Genomic DNA, 18,162 nt, shown 5'->3' with positions numbered 1-18,162 from the left:
ATTTTAACTTTTACGACTTTTTACGCCTCCAGCACAGTAAATGGAAATATCTTTAATCGGATCTGCGGATCGAGTAAAAATAAGGGAAAGCATTTGAATTTCTGCTGAATATCGAAAATTTTGAACATCTTAATATTATAACCAATGAAATGGCATACTAAGAGCTTATAGGTTAAACTTTTGTCCCATAAAAATCGGCGTAAACTTTCGTGTATCGTTAGAAAGAAACGAAACGAGAGTTGCCTTCAGTAATTACAGGGGTGGGCCTGGGGAATTCCACGAACACCTGTCCCGTGAAAGGTGGCCATCCCCTATCCTTCTGTCTAAAATATGACCCTCATCCTTATCCGACATTCTAAAACTTGACCTGCCCTCCAACCACTGCAATATTCTCCCAAGGAATAACTGAACCAGTATCAGCTAATTTACATAACACTTGGTTTGATTGTTATGTAAGTTAGGGACAAATTAGGTAGGGAAGTTGAAGGGCTGGTGTTTTGGAGGGACAGTCACAATTGATCACGCAAGCATATTTGAACAGATATAGTATTTCATACATTTGAGGGAGGGTCACAATATTTTGTGCAACTATAAGAAGGCAAGATGTGGATGATATAGTGCTTCATCCAAAAATATCACATCATAATACATGGAGTCTATCGGGCAAATTATTGACAATTTTCCCCCACAAAACATGCTATATCTGTATACGAGTCATAGTGTCACACCTTAAATTTATGATATTTTGCTCTTTGACCCACAACGATCATTTTATAACTTGATCAAGTTGAATGGAAACAAAGGATGTTACATGAAATGAATGTATCTCACGTGAAATGAACGCATCTCAGTCAGCCAGGTTATGTGCAAAGCAAATAGGTTTTATAACAGTACTGTGTTATAATTTTAGAACAGGAATGTGTAAAAGACACTGATTTACCACTGGTTACCATTGTAACCTGAGTACGGACTTGGTGTCGCTCTTAATTAGTAATAAAGATCTGAAGAGGTGAGTACAACTTGGTGTGCACTCCAGGATTATGATTCCCCGTAGTACCTCTCAGCTATTTAGACTTCGAGTGAGTGAATAGCCGCAACAACAACTACAACAACCACCATTGACGTGACAATAGCTTCAGATGAAGAAGATGACAAGAAAATACAAAAGGGAGAATACCGCACGCGCTGGACAAATGAAGGAACAGGTACGCGACAAAGCGAGGGCCTATCGTCCCGGTGGTACAAGCTGTGGCACCGAGGCTTGCGATAAAGGCCGACACGTTACTGAGAAATGTGGGTGTTTGCTATGGACGCGGAAAAGTCGGTCATTGAATGTCGAGGCAAACCTGTGGCCGGAGCTGGATCAGTGCAACAGATAAGTGTTTGCCGCTGTTGAATGAGAATGTACGTTCGAACTCCAATCTACTTCTGGCCGATCCACCATCAATAATTGGATGGAGTGGAACGTAATTCATTCATGAGGATGAGAATATGGAGAAGACTGCTAGTTTTTTCACATTTCATGCAAAGATCACGGCATCCTAAGTCTTGAATGTGCGCCCTCACGCGTTGATACTGACAGCATATGCTTGTAACACTATTTCTACGTTCACTTACATAAGAATCCAAGAATATATAAATGGAACTGTTGTTAAGACTGTATATTTAATAAAGCAGTCTTAATGGATCTGAGCATTAACTTATTTTCGTAGTGTATCCGACTTTTTTTGACAAGCAACCGAGTGCCATTGCTGACGAACATGGAAGGCAAACCGAGCTTAGAAGGTGTATCACGTGATCTATGAAGACATTAGATTTTAGAGTTTAGATTTCTATAAGTTTATTGTAGTTGTGTAACTTCCTGGGGTTTGTTCTTTCTATAGCATTGTATGGTGTTACTTGAAAAATGCATATTGTTTGTCCATTTTCAAAACTATTTGTCTTGCTTTGTGTACTCTAATTAAAGACTGATTAATATTCATGTGTCATGCAATGTTAATAAAAATATTTTGGTCTTCCATTCAGCCCATGTAACTTCAGCGATGAATGCCTGTTTTTATATCATTGGTACACAAATCCTTTTCGTTTGGTAAATTTGTATAGTGACAAATTCTATTATTCAATTAATCTTGCATTTTCAACTATTTCCGCGTGGACAACTTAAGTTTTACTTTGATTATTCCATATTACCCTGACTGTTTTTGGCATTGGCAAGGAAACACATATGAAAATGTACGGCATGAGGTAGTTTTGGGTCTACAGCTGTGGTGTTTTCAGACGGGATTCCTGTCTTTTACGGGCTGATTTTAACTTTTACGACTTTTGACGCCTCCACCACATGTACATAAGGAAATATCTTTAATCGGATCTGCGGATCGAGTAAAAATAAGGGAAAGCATTTGAATTTCTGCTGAATATCGAAAATTTTGAACATCTTAATATTATAACCAATGAAATGGCATACTAAGAGCTTATAGCTTAAACTTTTGTCCCATAAAAATCCACGTAAACTTTCGTATATCGTTAGACAGAAACGAAACGAGAATTGCCTTCAGTAATTACAGGGGTTGGCCTGGAGAATTCCACGTACACCTGTCCCGTGAAAGGTGGCCATCGCCTACCCTTCTGTCTAAAATATGACCCTCATCCTTATCCGACATTGTAAAAGTCGACCTACTCTCCAACCACTGCAATATTCTCCCAAGGAATAACTGAACCAGTATCAGCTAATTTACATAAAACTTGGTTTGATTGTTATGTAAGTTAGGGACAAATTAGGTAGGGAAGTTGAAGGGCTGGTGTTTTGGAGGGACAGTCACAATTTATCACGCAAGCATATTTGAAAAGATATAGTATTTCATACATTTGAGGGAGGGTCACAATATTTGTGCAACTATAAGAAGGCAAGATGTGGCTGATAGAGTGCTTCATCCAAAAATATCACATCATAATACATGCAGTCTATCGGGCAAATTATTGACAATTTTCCCCCACAAAACATGCTATATCTGTATACCAGAGCTCGAAATTAGCGGTAGTTCCGCGTCCACAGACTACCAGCTTTTCCCTGGGGCTACCAAAGTCCATGAAATGGTAGCCCACACGGACTACCAAAGCCTGGGACATGAAATACTTGGCGTGCGATGTCCATCACTTTTGGACGATCTAAATGTATGTACTTTCATTGTTTGAAGCAATTATCCTTTCATCTGTGAAGAGTTTTTTTCTGGTGACTATTACAATTTTCACTGCTATGTTGTTGTTTTCGCAAGATGCAGAGCGTTTGATACTAGAATGTTAAGGTGCTTTTCCGTGTGCACTCTTTGCATGCCAGTTCACACTATGCTGTTGATCGGCAGCATACAAGACGTACTTGTGTCAAGTTTTGGGGTTTTGATGCTGAAATTTCACAAAACTTTCCCTTCTATATCAAGAGATTGTGTAATCAGTTTGATTTGAAATAGTAATATAACACACTGTGCTTGGAAATCGTGGCTGAGTTTCGCTGTCTTTTATCTATGGTTTGTCGATCAGTATCAATGTATTACGTTCTGTACAGAGAGACTCGGCATGCCAAGGCATGCCAGTTCATAAAGATCATGAGAATATTTTTTTTCTGTTTTTCTTTACTATTTCTTTGGATGTATCAGCTGATTTAGAAAGTGATAGAAAGTGTTACAATGTACAAAAATAAGCATAAACAAGTCATCGTTGATGACACAGTCCCCACTTGTTAATGGGTACTTTGATTACAGGTCCTCAGAGAGGATAAAGTCTCTTCATTAGGTCTGTGATAAAAATACTTTGAATAAATTCGCTTGATACATGTCTGAGTGTAGTTCAAGACATGAAAATTGTAATAAAATTGCCACTCGGCGGCCATATTGGATTGTATCACAAAACAAGTTGACGTGCATATGTATGACATAGGTCAATGTCCTTGTACCAAGTTTGAATAAAATCGGTTGAGATATGCCTGAGTTATGGCTCTGTACATGAAAAAATCGTAACAAAATGGCCGCAAGGCGGCCATATTGGATCATAGCACCAAAAAAATTTACAAGCATATCTATGACATGGTCAATGTCTTTGTACCAACTTTGAATAAAATCAGTTGAAACATGCCTGAGTTATGGCTCTGTACATGAAAAAATCGTAATAAAATGGCCGCCTGGCAGCCATATTGGATCGTACCACAAAACAAATCGACGTGCATCTGTATGACATATGAAGTAATCGTTGTACCAAGTTTGAATGAAATCGCTCCAGGCATCTCTGAGATATCTGCGTGAACGGACGGACGGACGCACGCACGGACGCACGCACACACGCACTCACGGACATGACCAAACCTATAAGTCCCCCCGGACGGTGTCCGTGGGGACTAATTAAGCGTCCAGACACATAATATGGGGTTTCTCGAGTAGAAGCCCCTAGTTTTTACTGCTGTTTTGTGTTGCTGAACCGGGGCTTATACTTGGACGAGTACAGTATCCCTAAACTAAAATATTCATGGACTACCAGCCATTGTCACTGGGCTACCAACTTCAGGAACATGATAGCCCGAGTGGACTACCAAGGTAAAAAGTAATTTCGAGCCCTGCTGTTTACACGTAATAGTGTCACACCTTAAATTTTGCCCTTTTACTCACAACGATCATTTTAAAACTTGATCAAGTTGAATGGAAACAAAGGATGTTACATGAAATGAATGTATCTGACGTGAAATGAACGCATCTCAGTCAGCAAGGTTATGTGAAAAGCAAATATAGGTTTCATAACAGTACTGTGTTATAATTTTAGAACAGGACTGTGTAAAAGATACTGATTTACACTGGGTACCATTGTAACCTGAGTGCGGACTGGGTGCCGCTCTTAATTAGTAATAAAGATCTGAAGAGGTGAGTACAACTTGGTGTGCACTCCAGGATTATGATTCCCCGTAGTACCTCTCAGCTATTTAGACTTCGAGTGAGTGAATAGCCGCAACAACAACTACAACAACCACCATTGACGTGACAATAGCTTCAGATGAAGAAGATGACAAGAAAATACAAAAGGGAGAATACCGCACGCGCTGGACAAATGAAGGAACAGGTACGCGACAAAGCGAGGGCCTATCGTCCCGGTGGTACAAGCTGTGGCACCGAGGCTTGCGATAAAGGCCGACACGTTACTAAGAAATGTGGGTGTTTGCTATGGACGCGGAAAAGTCGGTCTTTGGAAACACGAATGTCGAGGCAAACCTGTGGCCGGAGCTGGATCAGTGCAACAATTGTTTGCCGCTGTTGAATGAGAATGTACGTTCGAACTCCGATCTACTTCTGGCCGATACACCATCAATAAATGGATGGAGTGGAACGTAATTCATTCATGAGGATGAGAGTATGGAGAAGATGTAGTTTTTTCACATTTCATGCAAAGATCACGGCATCCTAAGTCTTGAATGTGCGCCCTCACGCGTTGATACTGACAGCATATGCTTGTACATGTAACACTATTTCTACGTTCACTTACATAAAGTTATTGGAAACCCTACAAAAGATCAAGTATACAATGTATATGTGATGCTTCTGTCCTTGGTATTTTCATTTTTACGGCTTCAATTCTGATGAAACTTCAAAAATATGCAACTCCATCAGGAGGAATGCATTCACAATTTATCGACGGGTCTGTCCAGGGTAATTTTTGTAAAAAAATCAGTACATATTAAAATTACTTGCTTCATTCGTATCATTACAGTTAGGAATTTCAGCAGTGAATGTTTTTCCCTCATAACATTCACTCCTTGGGCCCTTATCTACATCACTGCATTTTAACAAATGGTTGTAAACTGTTGAATTTAGACTATAGTTTGCATGGGATAATAAGTAAGACACCAACATCCTCAATAATTTGAATCGGTATCTAGAGTTTTCTTTATTATTCTGTAAACTCATAAACTCTGAGTACACTAATCAAGGTGATTGGTATATTTTGCATTCAAGTATTAAACATTTGTTGTTATCATTGAAGTGCACATAAAAAACGTGCAGTTACCTCAATTTACATGTTTTTCACTACAACTTGCGTTAACCAAAGCCGATTATTAAAGACATATACACAACAACAGATTGTTAACAAATCTGTCAACAATTGAGAGCAGGAGCCATACCACAATATTCTTACGGTACTTCCATAAAGCATATGAATTGCGCCGAGTCTTTGTTTTAGAATCACCATGTACAGAGAAACCTGTTCTTGAGCATGGAATTCTTTCCAGTGACGTCGTCTCTCCAGTAAGGTAGAGTACGTCTCAGGGACTGATCTTCAGACTCTCAAATTTTTTCAATACTTCTCTCATCTCCCACCTGTGGGGGGCTCATTTTAAAGCTTTTGGAGTGAATGAAATTTTCACTGTCTCATATTTGTGAAAATTTCCCCAAGTGAGTGATTTGTTTCCCTGGTACGAAAATTTGCATGCTGATCGTTTAGTTTATTCTTGATTTTGCGAGAGAATGGTTGAAAGTTTCGCTGGGGAATTGAGCTAAAGCTAAAGTCTTTCACTTTCAGCAAATTTTACATGTTTTATCGATCTCATGATGCGGACATTTGTTCTGAAAACTTTCTTTAGCTTGAAAGGATTCGCTGTACAAACGCTGAGACAACCATTTCAAATAATGGAAAGAAACAAGAGAAGTTGATCGGTTGAGACAATGTAACTTTGCCATTATCAAGCATCTTCGAGCTCTGAAAGAAGTGCTTGTTTGCTTTCTTTGTCAGGAACATCCTGGACATGGTCTTTGAGGCGATAACTACGGTGTGTTATACACATAGCAGTCAGCAGTATGGCGGCTATCAGAGCAATTCCTCCAGCGATGGAAATTCCTGGAACATACAAAAATGTTTTCACTGTAAATTTGAAAACAGAAAGAGCAACAATGTTACAATTAGGAAATCAAAATTCTATTCACAACCCTTCAGGACAATCGTTCAGTCCTTTCATGTATATCCACATATATTGACACTTTGTATTCGTGGTATCTTTTCATTCTAATTATGTCCACCGTGTTTTAGCATTTATGCATCAAGCGTATTGGTATAGCATGAATGTATATAAAGAAGAAAGACATGGTTATATTAGATAATAAAGGGACTTCATCCCAAATCACAGTTGTGTCTTCTGTTCTTTACCTTATAATTTGTTTTGAGAAAGTGTTGAAAAGACTGAGAAGTGGTTATCACAAAGGCGTGTCTTGACACTTTGCAGAAAGAACACTTTTTATTTAACCCTTTCAATACCATGGTTTGATCAAAACTCATCGTTAATAAACGGTGATTGTAGACCTGTTCGTGGTGAATTTGGAGGGAACAGGTTAAGAACACAACGCAATGAAATGGATTTGCATTCTGATAACAAAATTGAACGGCCAACACTCAGATCAATTTCAATCAAGAGGCCACATGTCACAACTATCATAGAATTCATACAACAGACCACAAAGTAGTCGATGTGCCTTCTAAAAAAAGACCAATAATATTTTATAAACTCTTTTGAGACACGGTAGCAGTTTCTGACATTTCATTGTGTCTAAAGCTCTACATCAATCCATGCACTTGTAGTATTGAACATTTACCTGTGTATAAAGAGTATGTATCTTGAATACAAAGGAGCATCAATTTAGCTGATATATTTTGCATCATCAAGTGAATGTATTGACAAGTGTATAATGTTTCAATTCCAACTTTTCATTTCATTTTCTACCACGAGATCTCAAATCACTATTTTAAAACCAGTGTCGGAATAGCTAGGATACATTACAGGGCCAGTTGCACTAACATTCAATGATTTTTTCACTGTATAGTTTTTTATCTACTTATATGTCAATTCCATGTTCCTGTTCAACTCCCTAAAACATGTACATGTTGAAACACTCACTATTCAGCTTACTAATACAGCGACCGTCCATCTATTTAAAATACATTCTTCTTTATTCAATTCTAGTTCGTACCAAAATTCACTTGTCAACACCAACTATGCATTATATTCTACGCATATACAGGCTGAATTGACAAGATCAATATTATGTATCTTAACATTACATTGGGGATTAGAACAAAAACTGTAGTTGACATGGAAAGCAACAATGGGGAAAATCATCTAAAATTACAGCTACTAGCCCCTTTTTAAAAAGTGGCCACCCGCGTAAAATCTGTGATTGGCTATTAAAACAGGTGACAGTATACCTTAAATGTCAATGCTTACTGGGAGAGTATGTGTTTGTAGATCACACAGAGTATAGAAAATATTGTACAAAGTATACACCACACTCTATTTATACTTACCAATAATCAGCGTTTGGATGACGTAATTGCTTTTACAGAATGATGACTAGAAGAGATGACCATGCGAATCATGGCTTCTCAACATTGTTCCTGCGATAGCCAAACTACCATTGTTAGGCGCTGCTTCTACTTCCATGATTTTGCAGATCAGTGGATAGATGTCAACATTATTGAATTGCTCCAGTGTGAAATTCCGCTTGATGGCTGGACCATGTGCGATGAAGAACGGATGCATTGATTTGTATCTGTTGTCGTAGCCATGACCGCCTTCAATTTCTGAAAACGGAAAAATAGAAGTACATATTATATAACTTAATTGGTGGGTTATTACTGAGTACTTGAAGATATTTCAAATGAGTTTGATACAATCCTGACCTCAGTAAATAAATAGATGTATATGATGACGTGTGTGTCAAATGAACATATCCCTTTGTTTCAAATTACTTCGGCTATGGCCAGTCCTTCTAAGAAAGGCATTCTATTTTTTAGTCAATTACAATGACACAATCCTATTGGATTGGTTCCTATTAGAATTCAAATCAGGCATAAATTATATCAGCATGGTGAATGTGGAGGTGACACTTGTATCACTAATCAGTACTTCTGTAGACAGCTATGTGTATTATACGGTATACTGCCGTATAATGCTGTGCATAGTGTAGTATACATTACTTTTGGGTTATTACTGAAAAAGACAACCTGAAATCTCACCTGTATCATTCAACCACGTGGTTTTATCATCAACGACACACCAACCTTCATCTGCTACTGCAATTATTGGCATGATACGCTGGTTGTTCTTGTAGTGAAAGCGGTCTGGTATACTGTCCTTCAGATAGACTGTCATGTTAGGGTGTCGCGCTGTCAATAAGGCATTATAAATTGCCATGGTATTCCGATCTGTAAGAACATGAATCAAATCTTCATGAATAGTGAATACCTCACCGAAACAAAATAGCATTGAAAACACTGTCATGCCAATCATAAAGGATCTGAACTGTAGCTTTTGATGACTTTTTCAAATATTTTTATTTTGTATATCAATTGCCAGTTCTTGTTTGGCTTCCCAAAGCATCTTTTTTACCTTCACAGTTAAACTATTACAAAGGTTCAACATAACGTTCCGTACGTCCATTTTTAGTGCTTATTAATAATTGTTCCTATGGAACTGTTATCTGGAAATATGCTTTTTAATCTGTGTGATCTCTTTATATTTTATCTATTGTGGAATGTTTGTTTTTAGACTGTGTACACCACAACACATTTCCATTTTTATATTGGATTAATTAAGGATACTACTACTACTACTACAATAACTAATAATAATAATCATAATCATAATAACTTTGTGCTAATTCCTGCATACTTTTTAACCCCCTGTCTCAGTAAAGCATGCCCAACAGTATAATCATGGTAGTGTTAGTGAGACCTTCACGGCCCCACGGCCTAAATAAGTGATGATTTTACTGATTGAGCTAGATTCCATGCAAGTTCGACATCATAAAAGAAAACAGTAAAATTATGTTCTGGTGTGACGGAACTTCATGAATCGGGTCAAGGGTACGTATTCACTGCAATGTGTGAAAAGCTATGGCTCATCAGTGACCGCATTGAGTATGCAATGACTAGTACGGTATGTGTGAGTGTGAATTTATGTCCGCTCTAGCTTGCAATATGCTCCAGTACTTGGTCAATGTCATCCAGGAGAAGACAAAATATTTTTGTATGAGAATAGCCATGGAAAAGTGGCTGGCATTGTACGACAACACGGGAGATCGAGAAAATGTATCCTGTAGAAGTCGCACGTGATTTTGTGGCTCCTCCCCAAGGGATGCTAAAAGCATTTCTTAACAGATGCCACGGCTTCGATTAGGAATTTTGCGGTAGAAGTTTTGTCACAATTCAGAAATAAAAAATATGAAAACATACTATAAAACCTAAAAATCGAATTTGAAAGCGAAATGTTGGTGATTTTCCGAAAAGGAATGTCCTTATCAACATCAATAAAAACTTTCTCAGAAATCCAATCAAAAATTATAAAAAATATGCCATACGGTATTTTTGTTTTCGCCAATATTGATTGACCCGGTCTCGAACTGATACTTTTAACTGGCATAATAGCGAAAAGTTCTTGAGACGGAACTGTACTTTTTGACAATAATCTATTTCAAAACAATTTATGCGGCCTGATAAATAGTATGAAGATTCTGTAATACGGACAGAGTGCATTCATTTCAGCCAGACGTTCGACAAAGTTACTAGTAGCTTTTCACTGTTCTCATTACTTATTTAGTTACGATTTCAGTTGATGTATGTTACCCCCATCGAGAACCTGAAAACACTATTTCCAAGCAATCCGGTGACTGATCGCTTCTGAAAAATAAAATCTCATCACGATGGATCTGGCAATGGTGTCCAGTGTTTTAAGGGAAAAAAAGTGGAACAGAATGCTCTTAAAACAGCAACTTGCAGATAATAAAACGGGAAAACCCCATATTTCTTCCTAAGATTTTGACAAATCAAATATCACAGTCACATTACAGGTTATTCCATACTTTTTTTGTTTCGACTATATTCACTTTTTCTAGCTCCCTTGCATATATTCTGGGAATTATAATGTAACGGTTCAAAGACATTCTAAATTAACGTGCAAATTGAAATTATAAAAGTCGGTTTACTCTATGAAGGAATGGAAGGGACAGGCACGCCAAATAGGTGCCGAATATTCTTGATGTATTATCATACATAAAGTACCTGCACACATTATGGATATATGTCGCATGCTTTATCTTGTCTATCACTGCCTCTCCCAGGCCTGAGATATGACGAAGGGGGGTGAAATACTTACCATCAAATGGATATATGGCCGCGACAGGACTTGAGTCCACAAGATCATACAGATCTGGATTTACATAATCGTCTAGCTGAATTAAACGGTCCGGAGAGAGTTCCGTCATGCCATGATCACTTGTTATTAGAATGTTAATTTTCTCATACAGATCAGCTTCTTGTAATTTCTGGATCAGATAACCTATCGTATCGTCACACATTCGAATGACATCCAGAATTTCATCAGACTCTGGGCCGGACGTATGTCCTGTGTGGTCTGGCTCGTTGAAATATAATAGACCTAAATTTATAGGCTCTCTTCATCGGTAAACCAGTCGATAACACCGTCGATACGCGTTTCAAAGGGCGTTGTATCACTATATTTTTTATACCGATTCGGTAAAATACCCATTATTTCAGTTTCACTTCCAGGCCAGTAATATACACTGTCCTGCCGCCGTGTTTTGATTGGTAACCCAGATGGGCTCAGCTCCGACGTCCCACCACTTGCTGCTGGTGCTATCTTCTCCACCGATGTGAAATTTTTCATTGAGTACAGGGTCATACATATTATTGGCAACGATGCCATGGCTTTCCTCATACAAACCAGTTGCTATTGTAAAATGGTTCGGAAATGTCTTTGTAATGAAAGTTGGAACGATACCATTGGAACGAAAGAACCGTCAGATATCAAAACATCAAAATTCGGTGTTTCGATTTTCTGAAGATAATCCCATCGAAAACCGTCAAACGAAATTAACAAAGTCAACGGGCCATGGTGAAGACCCTTGGAAAGGTCAACGACGCTGAGTAGCAGGGTAATAAGGAATGAGCGAAAAATGATCAGCGATTCCATCATGGCTGCAACAGTAGGAATACACTACATCATCTCGTCCTAGTTACATGGAGTACGAGGTTGTTATTGTCATTGGGCACTGACGATGACACGTCACTGCGTCAGCTGCAACCAGGGAAAAGTGAGAAACCCCGCACAAGTGTTCAAATATAGCGATTTCGCCGCATCGATCAGACTTTAATAGCTGACATACTAGTGCTGGCTCGAGGTTTTACCTGGGTACGTGTGGGTGTCGAACGGCAAAACAAGACAGGTAGGCGGTGGAAGATAGTGTAGAAAACCGGCACGGAAAGGAAGGCCAAATTGCCTAAAAACATTCCCAGGCACCCTAACGGTATCCCATTCGCCGATCAGTATTGTTTAGACCTCGACCTGCAGCTCCTTTTCCTCATTCAACCGGAAGTTACGTTGGCACATTAACATGGGTAATTTGACCTCATTTCGCGGCCGAAGTCGTCATAGACGTCCAATGCCCAGCGTGGCCACAGGCGCACGACGTCTTTTAAAATGACTTGTCTGTAATTTAAACTTTGAAACATGCATTGTATTAATAACTGTGCAAGCGAAAATCATGTGGGGAGCTATTGAGACATACAGTGAACAGTGCCCCGTGCACGTCCCGTGGTTGAAATTTAGTGTATTTGAAAAAATTATCTGTCATTCTCACCGGTTGCATTACCGATGTCCCAGTTTGTTTATTCATTGGTTGCAATCTTTTTTTTTGGGGGGGGGGGGGATGGCGGTCGTCGGATCATGAATGTGTCTGTATTTGTTGTTTCTCAGATAACTCTTTCATGGGTCCTCAGCATCATTATTTTTTTCATCAGGGCAACAATTTGAATGCAATGATGTTCCAGTCTTCATCATGATTTGCGAAAAAGTCAAGACTGCATTTCATTTACTAATAAAAATGTTTTAATTTCATCTGTTGGTTTTTGTGTAGGCAGCGTTTGAGACATACAGTGAGCAGCGCCCAGAATACGGCTGTGGCCGCTCGGCTGTCTTGTACACCTTACCTTACCTTTGAAATACTAAGCTTATACATAGATAGCTAGGGTAAAGTAATAGGCACACACGAGACACATTTCTCATCATAACAATTACATGTTTGCCTGATTGTCTTTTTCTGGAAATACAATTGTGGAATTGCTTCACGACTATTTTTATGTACTTGTTTCTTCAATATCATTTACTTCATTGTTATGACATCACCAGTAATCAATCGTCCCCAGATATTGGGAATCGTTAAGCCCGGTTCAAGCGCACCACACAGCGCACTCAACCGAGCAGAAAATATAACTCCTTGCAGTTGATTTCCACTTTCGCCGTGGTTTTATGTCAAGGCACGCTCACCTGACATAAGCCCAATCCTCATCTAGCATACCTCACCCATGAAACAATCATTTTCATTAGGCTTGTGTATCAACTGTGAAAAAGGAAAGGCTGTTCTGTTCGAGAATATTTTTTTTAATTCATTCATAATCTACTATCCTTTAACATCTAGTTTTGCACACAAAGCCAAAGCGACGTACGCGGCGAGCGATTTTTTTATCGCCACATCATAATTACGAATCATACACTATAATTTTATGAAAATATATCACTGGAGAAAGTAAGTATTATTTTCAAGGAAGTGGTCATCATTCCCTTTGTAGTGAAATACGAACACGGTTGTCGATGAAGTACTTACCTGAACTAGTCGAGTTTCAGTATTTTGTCCCGTATCCAGTGTCAGCACGGGCCAGGAAGAGTATTTGGTTATGATAAAATATTAATATGTTTAAGTTATTGATGCATTTTGAGAGATACTAGAGACACTAATGTGGCCAGTGTTTGGGTAGAAAATGGCAATGAACTTCAATATAAGCATAACGAGCATGTAATGGACAGCATATAAAGCCCAGTTAAAGCAGTAGATCGCAAAAAAGACTCGACATACGTCCAGGCTGAATATGAAATTATGGGAGATATTACCATGTCAAACCTAGACAAAACCTTCATGATCAAACTAGCAGACATGCCAAAGAACGGGTACAAAACTGTAGATGAGTATGTCGCCCACGAGTAATAGTGTCACACCTTAAAGTTATGATATTTTGCCCTTTTACCCACAACGATCATTTTAAAACTTGATCAAGTTGAATGGAAACAAAGGATGTTACATGAAATGAATGTATCTCACGTGAAATGAACGCATCTCAGTCAGCCAGGTTATGTGCAAAGCAAACATAGGTTTCATAACAGTACTGTGTTATAATTTTAGAACAGGAGTGTATAAAGCACACTGATTTTAAGAAACGATTAGAAGGGTTTTTTTGAGGACCCAGACGATATTTTTCTCCGTTATCCCTTACAACCTATCATTGTAACCTGAGTATGGACTTAGTGCCGCTTTTAAGTATAGGATAAAGCCCGAGTACGAGGGTTTTATCCGACTTAAAAACTATCCCCCCTAACTGATATATTTTCGTTTTCAATGTGTTTACGTCAACCGTCCCCTTTGTCAATGTAACATGTTTAGGATATGAATTAAAACTTTTATTTGTGAAATAGCCTTCCAATGTAATGGAACATCCTATAAATGCCCTAGGGCCTATTAGTTTAAATGCCCTAGGGCACATTAGTTTAAATGCCCTAGGGCACATTAGTTTATGTTTGTACCACAGCAGATTTTGTGTTGCAGCTGGTTTCCGCTGTGTTACCAAATTTGAATATTAAAACGTACCAGATGTCTACAGAATATGACATGTTCACTTTTGATTGGACAGTACTTTACTATGGCGCTGTCATTCATTCTGGAATTTGGTGACCAAGGCTTTACGAGTAGATAGAACACCCTGAATTGAGCACTCTGATTGGTCAATCAACAGTAGATAGTTTTTAATTAGTAATAAATATCTGAAGAGGTGAGTACAACTTGGTGTGCATTCCAGGATTATGATTTCCCGTAGTACCTCTCAGCTATTTAGACTTCGAGTGAGTGAATACCAGCAAAAACAACTACAACAGCGAACACTGACGTGACAATAGCTTCAGATGAAGAAGATGGCAAGGAAATAAAAAAAGGAGAATAGCGCACGCGCTGGACAAATGAAGGAACAGGTACGTCACAAAGCGAGGGCCTATCGTCCCGGTGGTACAAGCTGTGGCACCGAGGCTGGCGATAAAGGCCGACACGTTACTAAGAAATTTGGGTATTTGCTATGGACGCGGAAAAGTCGGTCTTTGGAAACACGAATGTCGAGGCAAACCTGTGGCCGGAGCTGGATCAGTGCAACAGATAAGTACAAGTGTTTGTCGCTGTTGAATGAGAATGTACGTTCGAACTCGAATCCACTTCTGGCCGATCCACCATCAATAAATGGATGGAGTGGAACGCAATTCATTCATTAGAATGAGAATATGGAGAAGGCTGTTAGTTTTTTCACAGTTCATGCAGAGATCACGGCAACCTAAGTCTTGAATGTACGCCCTCACGCGTTGATACAGACAGCATATGCTTATAACACTATTTTCGCGTTAACATAATAAGTTATTGGAAACTCTACAAAAGATCAAGTACTATATGTATATGTGATGCTTCTGTCCTTGGTATTTTCGTTTTTATGGCTTCAATTCTTATGAAACTTCAAAAATATGCAACTCAAACAGGAGAAATGCATTCACAATTTATCGACGAGTCCGTCCAAGATAGTTTTGTAAAAAAACAGTCAATATTAAAATTACTTGCTTTATTCGTATCATTACAATGGAATCATACTGGCATAATCTCCAATATTTTCGGCAGTGAATGTTTTTCCCTCATCACATTCACTCCTTGGGCCCTTATCTTAATCAGTGCATTTTAACAAATGGTTGTAAACTGTTGAATTTAGACTGTAGTTTGCAAGGGATAATAAGTATACACAAACATCCTCAATAATTTTAATCGGTATCTAGAGTTTCCTTTATCATTCTGAAAATTCATAAACTCTGAGTACACTAATCAAGGTGAATGGTATATATTTTGCATTCAAGTATTAAACACATGATGTTATGATTAAAGTATACATAAAGAACGTGCAGGTACCTCAGTTTACATGTTTTTCACCACAACGTGTGTTAACCAAAGCCGATCATCGAAGACATATACACAACAACAGATTGTTAACAAATCTGTCAATAATTGGAAACAGAGGCCATACCATAATATTCTTATGTCCCATCCATGGAGAGACCATATATGAAGTACTCCGTCTCTTGTTTTATAATTAACATGTACAGACGAAGATTAACTTGCTCTTGTGTATGGAATTCTTTCTAGTGACGTCATCTCTCCCCGTCTCAGGGACTGATCTTCAGACTCAAATTTGTTCAATACTTCTCTCATCTTCCACTTGTGTGGACTCATTTTTTAAAATTTTTGAGTAAATGAAATTTTCAGTCTCATATTTATGAAAATTGAAATTTCATTTTCCCCGAGTGAGTAGCTTGTTCTCTGTGTACGAAAATTTGCATGGTGATTGTTTAGTTTATTCTTGATTTTGCGAGGGATGGTTAAAATTTCGCTGGGGAACTGAGCTAACGCTTAAGTCTTTCACTTTCAGGGTGTAGTTACATGTAATCCAAATTTTACATGTTTTATCGAACTCCACAATGTTCTGTGCATGATGCAGACACTTGTTCTAGAACTTTCTTTAGTTAGACAGGATTCGTTGTACAAACACTGAGACAACCATTTCAAATAATGGAAAGAAACAGAGAACTTGATTGGCTGAGACCATGTAACTGTGTGATTATCAAGCATCTGCTATCTCTAAAAGAAGTACTTGTTTGGTTTGTTTGTCAGGAAACATCCTGGACGTGGTCTTTGAGGCGAAAATTACGTTGTGTTACACACATAGCAGTCAGCAGTATGGCGGCTATCAGAGCAATTCCTCCAGGCATGGAAATTGCTGGAAGAGAGCAAAAAGATTCACTGTAAATTTGAAAACAGAAAGAGCAACGATTTCACAATTAGGAAATTGAATGTTATATTCACAGCCCTTCATGACAATCGTTCGGTCCGTACATATATATCCGCAATATTGGCATTTGTATTCATGGTTTCTTTTCATTCTAAGTATGTCAACTGTGTTATAGCATTTATGCTTCAAGCGTATTGGTATAACATGAACGTATATAAGGAAGAAAGACATGGTTATATTAGACAATAAAGGGACTTCATCCCAAGTCACAGTTAACGTCCCTTCTCTTCTGTACCTTAAATTTGTCTTGAGGAAGTGCTGAAAAGACTTGCAAGTGGTTATCACAAAGGCGTGTCTTGACATTTTGCAGAAAGAACACTTTTTATTTAACCCTTTCAATACCATGGTTTTATCAAAACTCCATCGTATAAACGGTGATTGTATACCTGTTCGGGTGAATTTAGAGTGAACAGGTTAAGAACACGACGCAATGAAATGATTTGCATTCTGATAACAAAATGGAATGGCCAATACTCATTTTGCTTAGATCAATTTCAATAAAGACATACATAGGTTGCAACTATCATAGAATTCATACAACAGACCACAAAGTAATCGGTTGTGCCTTCTAAAAAAAGACCAATAGCAACCAGCGATATTTTATAAACTCTTTTGAGACACGGTAGCAGTTTCTTGACATTTCTTTGTGTCTAAAGCTCTACATCAATCCATGTACTTGTAATATTGAGAATTTACCTGTGTATAAAGAGTATGTATCTTGAACACAAAGGAGCATCAATTTAGCTGATACATTTTACATCATCAAGTGAGTGTATTGACAAGTGTATATTGTTTCAATTCCAACTTTTCATACCATTTTCTACCTCGATTTCTTAAATCACTATTTTAGACCAGTGTCGGAATAGCTAGGATACATTACAGGGCCAGTTGCACTAACCTTTAATGATTTTTTCACTGTATAGTTTTGTTATCTACTTATATGTCAATTCCATGTTCCTGTTCAACTCCCCAGAACATGTACATGTTGAAACACTCACTATTCAGCTTACCAATACAGCGACCGTCCATCTATTTAAAATACATTCTTCTTTATATTCAATTCTGGTTCGCATTAAAATTCACTTGTCAACACCAACTATGCATTCTTCGCAGGCTGAATTGACAAGATCAATATTATGTATCTTA

The 18,162-nt window shown here is 38.2% G+C and overlaps 1 protein-coding gene across 1 annotated transcript; it reads right to left on the bottom strand.

Moving 5' to 3' along the window:
* Positions 1-8,343: 8,343 nt before the first annotated feature.
* LOC139143546 (ectonucleotide pyrophosphatase/phosphodiesterase family member 5-like) lies at positions 8,344-12,010 on the bottom strand. The gene is given in 6 exon segments (XM_070713979.1): positions 8,344-8,601; positions 9,037-9,225; positions 11,174-11,470; positions 11,473-11,609; positions 11,611-11,821; positions 11,824-12,010. Coding segments are annotated over 6 exon segments (1,251 nt in total). The 3' UTR covers positions 8,344-8,371.
* Positions 12,011-18,162: the final 6,152 nt, after the last annotated feature.

The sequence above is a fragment of the Ptychodera flava genome, chromosome 1 (genome assembly GCF_041260155.1).
Source record: "Ptychodera flava strain L36383 chromosome 1, AS_Pfla_20210202, whole genome shotgun sequence".
Lineage (NCBI taxonomy): Eukaryota > Metazoa > Hemichordata > Enteropneusta > Ptychoderidae > Ptychodera > Ptychodera flava.
This window is presented reverse-complemented; position numbering and strand designations above follow the sequence as displayed.